The sequence below is a fragment of the Oreochromis aureus genome, linkage group 3, assembly GCF_013358895.1.
Source record: "Oreochromis aureus strain Israel breed Guangdong linkage group 3, ZZ_aureus, whole genome shotgun sequence".
Classification (NCBI taxonomy): domain Eukaryota; kingdom Metazoa; phylum Chordata; class Actinopteri; order Cichliformes; family Cichlidae; genus Oreochromis; species Oreochromis aureus.
Window position 1 is genome coordinate 54,426,368 of NC_052944.1, and position 10,673 is coordinate 54,437,040.

Consider the following 10,673-nt stretch of genomic DNA (forward strand, 5'->3'; position numbering starts at 1 on the left):
TTTTGAATTAACTGAAGGCTTTTCATGAGTTTTTAGGACATCTTGACAACAATGAATTAAACTACTCCCATATAGGAGTAATAGATACATTTAATAGATGCAATTACTTTTTCAGCATCACTCTGAGACAGGATATATCTAATTTTAAAGACATTGCACAAATTAATTAAATCAGGAAATTAGAGGTCATCCAGGTCTTAATTTCCCTGATGGTGACCTGAAACACTGAGGCTTGACAACAACAGCAGCATCTCTGCTTCTTTCAAAGCTATTTTTAAATGCCAAGTATTGTTTCAGGAGCATAAATTAGCCACACAGGAAGAGACTTGTTCACAACCAGCAAGACGTTATGGGGGTCAGAGCTTTTTGCATCCAACTCAGTGAGTACTTTCTCCATCATCACATTAACTATTAATTAAACTAAACTTTAAGGATTCTGTTTAAGTTAGTAATGTTATCAAATTACTGTGTTTTTTTAAATGTTTCATGTTGAGAAACCTTAAATCTCTCTCTCTCTCTATATTAGTGCTGTCAAAATTAACGCGTTAACGCAAATTAATCCGCCATCATGGTCAAAACGATTAAATTTTTTAACACAATTTGTGTGTGTGTGTGTGTGTGTGTGTGTGTGTTTGTTTTTCGTTTTAGGAGGACAATTTTCAAGACAAATCAAAGAGCTATGAGGACCCTCTGTTACAGGAGGACATTTTGCTGTCCTCATAAAATTGACCTTTTAAAACAGTTTCTGGGCACGTTTTAATACCCAAAAAGTGTTTTTCTCAAAAGTCTTTGTAAACCAAAAACTTGACATATGTTGTATATTTGTGTGTCCGCCACTGCCCCCTGTCGGTTGGAGTTGTCCCCGCATGCCGCACACACAAGCGCGGGAAATTATACACGAGCGCGGGACATTATACACATGGCGCGAAATTGGAAGCTGCGCATGCGCATTTAAACATTACCCATTTAGAGCGTTGATATTTACATCAACGATTTAGACTGACTGATTGGGCGCTTCTTATTCATCCATCAATTTTGGCAGAGTTTTGACACGCTTTGGAGAAAAGGTAAGAAGGTAATTATAAAACTTTTAAAAGACGGACGTTCTGACAGACACAGTGCTTCAGAGTAGGCACAGCCGTGGTGAGGCGGCAGGTGAGGGAACGACGAGCAGGTACGGTGGAAAGCATACGGCGGAGAGCGCACCGCGTGGACCGGATCACGATGAGGTGAGGACGGCGGAGCGGGCCGGAGCACGCGGAACGGTTCACGGAGGTCACAGCAACACGCGGGGCGGGGATTCCCGGACTGTCCCAAGCACCGGCATGGTTTTTTTTTTTTTACCCTGGCCTAATCTCATCACTTGTTTCAAGGTAAGAAATTAGACAAGTGTGTGATGTTTCACTGAGTTTGAAAGGCCTTTTTCACTACAAGATCACTTGTTTAATGTAAAATGGCTGCTACTACTACTACAACTACTATAAGTACTACTTCTGTAACTAGTAACTGCTACTAGTACTACTACCTATTGTACTAATGGTAGGAGTAGTAGTAGTTGTAGTAGCAGTAGTACTCACACCTGTCATTTTTGTGGTAGTTGGAGCTGTTTTCCTCCTGTTCCGTTTTGAGATGATTATTTAAGATATTAAAAGATGATCTTTGCCCAAATACCAAGGAAACATTGGAAGGCAAATACAAATAAACTTTTTTAGATTTATGAAATTAAATTGAGACAGTATTGATGTCACTCTGCACACATTTGTTTATAAAATATTGTAAAAAAAAAAAAACCAAAAGACATTTTTGTTTTGCTCTCTTATAGTTGTGTTGATGAAGCACATTATTCCTGAGAGATCTAAAGCTTAGTTTGACAGACAGGTTTAGGCTAAGTCAGAGTTAGGCTTTAGTTAAATTAGGACATTTAAGTATCTTTAATATCTGCAAGTGCATGCTTTCTGTTAAAACAACTCAGACATCAGCCTTGTCTGTGTCTGTTATGTGAATGTAATGAAAGCATAGAACTCAATTGAAACAGTTTCAGTATCCATGCCATTAGTGAAATAAGAAAAATTGGGTGGAGCATGTCAGATACTTAATCAACACAGGTGGAACACAGTCAAGTTAATCTGCACAAATACAGCCTCGCCCCCATCCATTTATCTGTTAACCAGAATCCCTCCAGCACTCATCACCAAACTAAAATAACCTTAAACTAATAATACGCTAACATGGGGGGTGCTTCTCATTCAGGCTTTACTAGTGCCCTTGTAAGCATAAAGGCTTGAAGTTTTGATGTTGTTTACATTTTTATCTTAATTTCCTTAGGAAATCATGTCACGGAGAACCACTCCCCTTCAGGATGCCATTAATCACATCCTTGCAAGAAGAGACAAGAATTCAATGTTAGAAATCAAATTTATTAATTCAGTTAAAGGTGAGTGACTTTGACACACTGCAGGCTAGACTGAGGGGTTACGCATCACCAGTGGTGACCTGTACAAACATCAATATAAATTAAAATTAAAGGTATTTTAATAGTAATTTAGTTATTAGCGAGCCTGGCTATTTATGTTTTCTGCACTTTGACATGTTTTCTTTATTATCTATGTAGAATTGAAAAAAGCACAACATTGCATACTTGCAATTTACAGATATACATATTTAATGAATTGATTATTTGCAGTGCTGCCACGCCTGTGTCTCTAATATGGTTGTGTCTTCAGGTCGTGGCATCTTCACTTTAGCCAATTTCAAACAAGGAGACTTTGTGGTCGAGTATAGAGGGGAGCTTATTGATGCAACTGAAGCTGAACACAGACGTAACCTGTACCCCAGCGCATGTTCAGTCTTCATGTTTGAATTCATATGGAAGCAGAAGACATTGTGGTAAATTCAAAATGACTGAATGTTTACATTTCTATTGCAAGGTCAGGATTTCTGAAGCAAACATCTCATACTGCTCTTTAACGAGTCCTTACCTCTAGTACCCGGCCCCGTCAGTCCCCAGAATCTATAGAAGGGGGAGTGACGGACCCGTGGAATAGCGGGATCTCATTCTTACTAAGGCTCCGTCATTTCCCGGTGACCCTGTGGTCCCCGGGAACTCGCGGTACTGGGGACTGACGGGACTCCCACATATGCTGAGGGCCCGTTAGTCCCCGTATTCAGCCTGTGTGTGCCTTCTCTAATACACACTCACGGGCGTAATGTACGGGGTTAGAGGGGTAATAATATAAGCCTACATTTTACAGCTAAGACAGTGTGCTCACGCTGCTGTGAAGATTTAAAATATAACAGAGATAGAGAAAATAAGAGAAAATTCAAATGGCCAGGGCTGAATGAGCAGCCCTGTGTCTGTGCGCATTTGGCACATGTGGACACGGAGACTCGTGCACTGTTATACTGTGTCCAAAACTACTGTATAATATGTACAATGCCAAAATAGTACATGTCAAGTGTTCGCTGTCTGTGAGGTAGGTAGATGGATGGCTTGATGATAGGTGAAAAACCTTTCAACACAAAAAATAAAGAACATTTCATTAATCATTCAGATAAATTAAATGCATTATACAGAAGACAAATGAAATAAAAATATACACTTCAGTAAAGCCACTTTTGTCTAAACTATCATTTATCCTAGTTTTAGTTTTACATTTATTAGTTTTTAAATCAGAGGTGAGTAATTTCAAACAACGAAGATGAAATAAACTGGTCTACCTTGCATTTTTTTTACACTTTCTGTAACAATTACATTTTTAAAGTAAACATTTTAGAGTTTACAAATATTTTAATAAAGACTTTAACCAAGGATTTGGGGTAATTACTTTTAGTATTAATTAACATAAGTGTGGGAAACACTATCTACTAGTGATGGGTCCAGCAACACTGACGCACCGACGCTTGTATCAAGCTCACAGAGTGAAGCCTGTATCGGTGCGTGCGTCGCTTTAAGAAAAAGTCACGTGATCGATACAGCTGCTGTATCGCTCATTGCCAACGCGCCAAGCTGTGTTTAAAAGGTACCGCATCCGCATCTGCCAACGGAATGAGTCGCCACCAAAAACAAAACACAAAATTACTCTCGCAAAGATAAAAATAAATAAATAAATACACATCTCTCCATAACAAAATGGAGCCCGAAAGAAAAAGAAATGTTTCTGCTGTGTGGGATCATTTTGATCTTTTAACTGGAAATACGGTAATAGTTTGTCTGTCTTTGTTTCAGTGTAATCTATCAGAACACCTCCTCAGTGTTTAGGCATTACACAGCCAAACATGAAAATGAGGAGACAAACACACCGAGAATGAACACAGGTCGGCCTATATAGACACTGAACAGCTTTATCATATTTTTTTTTATTATGTGTTTTATTATTTTGAAATCAAGCATCTAGGAAGACTGTTCTGGGCCAGGCAGTCCTGAATTTCATTATAAAGGACTGCCAGCCCCTTAGTATTGTGGAGAGTGTCGGAGAGAAACATTCCAAGATCAGAGGATCCTTTAAGGTACTGAGGGAATAGGAAGACATCTTATCAGAACCTTTTCCACCTGGCTTTACAATTTTTGTGTAGCCCAGCTTCATCTGTGCCTGTGAGTTTTCCAAAGCTGGGGAAATGGTGCCAAAAAAAAAAAAAAAAAAACCATAATAGACTGAATGCAAAAACAATGGATAAACTTATTTTTCTGGATAGAAATTTATAATAAACTCTGAGTCAATTACATTTAAATGGGTAATATTATGTTCACAGTACTTTCATTTTAATTTTCACTTAATGTCATTCACAATATATTTTAAAGATGTCTAAAATATTTGAAATGTAAAAGATATAAAATGATTACAGTGTATACACGTATGACTAGGTCATTGAATCAGTGTCTGTTTGAGTCTCAAGTAAGTTGCCTGCAATGATACTTAATGTCCAGCAGGTGTCAGTATGGAGCAAAACAGCAACACTGTGTCGACACAGTATCGATACAGTTTGGGGAATGTGCTGAAACGCTTCACGAGGTCTCATCTACCCATCACTACTATCTACATAAACAATTTATTCAAACTTAAACATTTATTTTAATATCAATATAATTTTTTAAACTTAAATGCAGTAACTATTTCCCAAAGCATAAATACATTCCCACAATTGAGCTTCCACAGTTCCCAAACATATAAGCAGCAAATATGAGTCAGAGCTTACCGATAGCCCGTCTAACTCAAAGTCTTCCTCACAGTGGAAAGTGGATTGTGCTTGGTTTGCTGTCCTCTCAGTATGTTGCACTCGGGTCAACTGACTGCTGCATGCATTTTAAGGTCTACTAGGCACGCCCGCCCTTGATTGCTCTAATTCAACTCACCTGGCGGAGCAGTGCGCACCAGGCTGCGCTTAGCTGTAGATTGCACAAGGTCTAATCAGCGGCCACGCGCAAGCAGCAGCACAGAGCAGGTAGTGGGCAAGAGGAGGAAGAGAAGAGAAGAGAAGAGAAGAGAAGAGAAGAGTAACAGCCACACCTACTAGGTCAGCGCGATAGTACAACAAAACCACGTTTAAGCTCTAAGCACAAGTAGAAGCGCAAACACTTATCTCAGTCAGAAAGCAACGCGTCCTTGACTGATGGACCCTCTTTAACTTATCAACTATGCATTTAACAACTAAACTTGTATTGGATGTTGTGTTTGTGTTGGTGCTTAAAAATTATAGTATAGTTCATAGGCGTGTCACTATAAATGTTTGTTTAATGTATGTTTCCAAATTTGCAGTATTGATGGAGCACTTGAAGATGGGTCATTTGGGCGACTAGTAAACGATGAACACAGGACACCAAATTGCAGAATGAAGTTGATTGAAGCAGAAGGAAGCCACATCTCTGCCTTTTTGCACTGAAGGAAATTGCGGCAGGAAGTGAAATTACTTATGACTATGGTGGGAAAGAATGGCCCTGGCGGAAAAAGGTGGGTCATTTAAAAAATTTTCCCCTATGAATTGTTGTTTAAAACCTACATATCTAGATGTCACAATTAGGGCTGCAACTAACGATTATTTCAATAATCGATTAGTTGTCGATTAATCGATTAGTTGTTTCAGCCCTAGTCACAATATTTAAATGTCCTCTCGGTGGTATTCAATCTGGTTTAACTAAATCTTGAATTTGTATGACTTTCCCAAGTGATGATTGCAAGCTTATCTGTTTTGTGTCCCTCCACAAGTGTGTTTTACTGAGTGGCCACACACTGGAGGTGAAACAGTGAAAGCATCAGTTTGAGCTCAGATGTCATTATGAGGCTGATGGACAGTGTCCTTGAAAACCTTGGGTTTTTCTGTGTCAGACATATACATGCACCTTTTACTCACAGTCACTTTAGCTTCTTAGTATTGTCTTACTTTGGCTTCACTTAACTAGGTAAGGGTTAATCACTCTGTTTCCTTGCAGTTAGGGTGAGAGTTAGAACTGTATTTAACTGAAGGTGAAACAGAAAATGCTTAATTATGTGTGTGTGTCTGACACAGACAAACTCAAGGTATGTGAGAACACTGTCCTGACATCTGAGCTCAAACCGAGTCTTTCACTGTTTCATCTCCAGTGTTTGGCATACTCAGAAAACACACGGGTTGAGGGACACTGGTTAGAAAAGACCACTCGTAGTGGATTAAATACATTTCCACTGTAGCTGCCAGATGTTTACAATATTTGTTCTACTTTTCATACCCAGCTAAAGATCGCAAGCATCCCTTCTGGTCAACAGTGTGTTGCAGAGCCTATTGCCCATGACGTGGAGCACCATGTGATCTCTACAGACTCATTCACAGGTGAGTCCCTGCTTGAGTAAGCACTACCTGTTAAACCCTGGGGTCTTGCAAAGCACTATGCCTCCATGTCTTGTGTTCTCTTCTACAGACAGAGAATTAAGAGCAGAGTGTCAGTCATCTAGACCTACAGCAGACAACTCTGAGCATGAGGTTAGCATGGATTCATCTGTTTACTAAAGATTGTATCAATGTGTAGTTTGGTAAATAGTGTGGTTTGTAAAGATCATGTTTATCAATTGATTACAATTATACTGCATGTACAGTCTTTAAATCATTGTAAGTACAGGTAGTCATCATTTAACATTGCATTTCCTCTCAACATCATTTGGGTGTTTTAAGGTTTGACTGAGAGTGTCCCTCTTGATCAGATGGACACTGTACCATTGATGCTTGTTCATCTTTGCATCTTTTTAGGTGCATTCTGTTGGAGGTCAGCGTGGCACTTCTTCTCTGAAAGAGTTAATTGGTGAAGTTGGTGTCCAGTATCAGGAGTTGTCACCCCAAGCATTCTCAGAAGAACTTACCAGTGGTCAGTTTTGAGTAAATGTTGTTAACTTCTGGCAATGCATGACATGCCTGAAGGTTTGCTGCATGAAAAATGTGCCAGTATTGGGACATTTCTGATGATTCTATAGTGTCTTGATGGATATTTTGAGTAGAATTGTAACAGTCAGGGATGTGAATTGATTGCGTTATGCGTAGATGTGTTTTTTTGACTTAACGAAAGTCAAGCACTGAATCTCCTTGTGTTCCCTTGTACAGAAAGCAAATCGAAAGAGGTGCCACAATCATCCAGAGCTGTGCCTAATGACTCTGCTTGTGAGGTGAGTTGAAATTGACCTTTGTTTTAAAATTGACCAATGGTTAGAAGTGTTATGGTGTTTACATGAAACTCCATTTTGAGTATTTTAGCAAACATCTGGCAGCGGTGGTGGAAATGTCCTCTATTTCAGCGGTCCCCAACCCCCGGGCCTCGGACCGGTACCGGTCCGTGAGTCGTTTGGTACTGGGCCACGAGAGTTGAGGCTCAGGTGTGAAATGTATGGTTTTCAGGGTTTTTATCGGTTTTCAGCGTTATTTTGTTATCGTTTTTATCGTTAACTCGGGTTTCCTGGGTCTTTTCACGTGTGTTATGAATAAATCTTCTTTTTTTCGGTACCGGCACTAGTTTTATTTTGTTGTATTTATCCGCGACACCTTATTGCCGGTCCGTGAAAATATTGTCGGGCATAAACTGGTCCGTGGCGCAAAAAAGGTTGGGGACCGCTGCTCTATTTAGAACAGGAGGTCTTTTCTAACCACAGTGTCCCCTTAACAAGTGTGTTTTACTGAGTGGCCACACACTGGAGGTGAAACAGTGAAAGCATCAGTTTGAGCTCAGATGTCATTATGAGGCTGATGGACAGTGTCCTTGAAAACCTTGGGTTTTCTGTGTCAGACATATACATGCACCTTTACTCACAGTCACTTTAGCTTCTTAGTATTGTCTTACTTTGGCTTCACTTAACTAGGTAAGGGTTAATCACTCTGTTTCCTTGCAGTTAGGGTGAGAGTTAGAACTGTATTTAACTGAAGGTGAAACAGAAAATGCTTAATTATGTGTGTGTGTCTGACACAGACAAACTCAAGGTATGTGAGAACACTGTCCTGACATCTGAGCTCAAACTGAGTCTTTCACTGTTTCATCTCCAGTGTTTGGCATACTCAGAAAAACACACGGGTTGAGGGACACTGGTTAGAAAAGACCACTCGTAGTGGATTAAATACATTTCCACTGTAGCTGCCAGATGTTTACAATATTTGTTCTACTTTTCATACCCAGCTAAAGATCGCAAGCATCCCTTCTGGTCAACAGTGTGTTGCAGAGCCTATTGCCCATGACGTGGAGCACCATGTGATCTCTACAGACTCATTCACAGGTGAGTCCCTGCTTGAGTAAGCACTACCTGTTAAACCCTGGGGTCTTGCAAAGCACTATGCCTCCATGTCTTGTGTTCTCTTCTACAGACAGAGAATTAAGAGCAGAGTGTCAGTCATCTAGACCTACAGCAGACAACTCTGAGCATGAGGTTAGCATGGATTCATCTGTTTACTAAAGATTGTATCAATGTGTAGTTTGGTAAATAGTGTGGTTTGTAAAGATCATGTTTATCAATTGATTACAATTATACTGCATGTACAGTCTTTAAATCATTGTAAGTACAGGTAGTCATCATTTAACATTGCATTTCCTCTCAACATCATTTGGGTGTTTTAAGGTTTGACTTAGAGTGTCCCTCTTGATCAGATGGACACTGTACCATTGATGCTTGTTCATCTTTGCATCTTTTAGGTGCATTCTGTTGGAGGTCAGCGTGGCACTTCTTCTCTGAAAGAGTTAATTGGTGAAGTTGGTGTCCAGTATCAGGAGTTGTCACCCCAAGCGTTCTCAGAAGAACTTACCAGTGGTCAGTTTTGAGTAAATGTTGTTAACTTCTGGCAATGCATGACATGCCTGAAGGTTTGCTGCATGAAAAATGTGCCAGTATTGGGACATTTCTGATGATTCTATAGTGTCTTGATGGATATTTTGAGTAGAATTGTAACAGTCAGGGATGTGAATTGATTGCGTTATGCGTAGATGTGTTTTTTTGACTTAACGAAAGTCAAGCACTGAATCTCCTTGTGTTCCCTTGTACAGAGAGCAAATCGAAAGAGGTGCCACAATCATCCAGAGCTGTGCCTAATGACTCTGCTTGTGAGGTGAGTTGAAATTGACCTTTGTTTTAAAATTGACCAATGGTTAGAAGTGTTATGGTGTTTACATGAAACTCCATTTTGAGTATTTTAGCAAACATCTGGCAGCGGTGGTGGTGGTAGTTTTATTTTGTTATATTTATCCGCGACACCTTATTGCCGGTCCGTGAAAATATTGTCGGGCATAAACCGGTCCGTGGCGCAAAAAAGGTTGGGGACCGCTGCTCTATTTAGAACAGGAGGTCTTTTCTAACGACAGTGTCCCCTTAACAAGTGTGTTTTACTGAGTGGCCACACACTGGAGGTGAAACAGTGAAAGCATCAGTTTGAGCTCAGATGTCATTATGAGGCTGATGGACAGTGTCCTTGAAAACCTTGGGTTTTTCTGTGTCAGACATATACATGCACCTTTTACTCACAGTCACTTTAGCTTCTTAGTATTTTACTTTTGCTTCATCTAAATAGATTCCCCTCTCTCTAACTCACAAATCTCAGGAATTGAATAGATATGCTTCACTATTTTAAAAAGTAACTCCTATCTCCCTTTCTCCTGAAGGATTGGTAGAAAATATGTAAAACGGTCAAACATTATTTTTAATTCGTCATAAAATATTTGGGTAACAATGTTTTATGTTTCATTTCATGTTTTTAATTTTTTCCAGTGTACAATTCATAGGCTGGTATTTGAATCGGTGAAACTTGACAAATGCGGGATATGCCATTCACCTTTGACAGCTATCAGATGGCACGGTCTAAGATGCAAGCGTAAGTGTATTATTTATCTTGTGTTAATTAATGCATTTTTTCACTATACCATAAGTTACCATGAGTCAGGTCTACATTTTCATATGTAAAGAATAAAAAAAATCACTTCAAAGTTTTATCAATTCAAACCATTGCAACAGTGTAATGGCAGATACTATCACATATCATGCATTTGAGTTTGTCTGCTTAGTGTGGCAGAGAACAGAGAGCATACTGTAATAATGTATATTGCCCTCTTACTCTTTGTTGATTAGACTGTTGAACTTTACAACTTTAAATCTTTGTTTCACTCTTTCAACATCAAGCTCATATAAGCTAAATAAACATCTCACCGCGCGCAAGGCATGCCGGTCCGGGTCAAGGGTCACGAC

The 10,673-nt window shown here is 39.5% G+C and overlaps 1 protein-coding gene across 1 annotated transcript in view; it reads left to right on the plus strand.

The window, feature by feature from the left end:
• Window positions 1-2,707: 2,707 nt before the first annotated feature.
• Window positions 2,708-10,673, plus strand: part of LOC120433948 — a 16,533-nt gene continuing 8,567 nt past the window's right edge. The window contains exons 1-11 of the mRNA XM_039601115.1: window positions 2,708-2,886; window positions 5,843-5,945; window positions 6,705-6,801; window positions 6,890-6,951; window positions 7,216-7,330; window positions 7,564-7,625; window positions 8,624-8,720; window positions 8,809-8,870; window positions 9,134-9,248; window positions 9,482-9,543; window positions 10,200-10,302. Of these exons, the coding sequence (XP_039457049.1) occupies window positions 2,708-2,886; window positions 5,843-5,945; window positions 6,705-6,801; window positions 6,890-6,951; window positions 7,216-7,330; window positions 7,564-7,625; window positions 8,624-8,720; window positions 8,809-8,870; window positions 9,134-9,248; window positions 9,482-9,543; window positions 10,200-10,302 (1,057 nt within the window). The remainder of the gene's footprint in view (window positions 2,887-5,842; window positions 5,946-6,704; window positions 6,802-6,889; window positions 6,952-7,215; window positions 7,331-7,563; window positions 7,626-8,623; window positions 8,721-8,808; window positions 8,871-9,133; window positions 9,249-9,481; window positions 9,544-10,199; window positions 10,303-10,673) is intronic.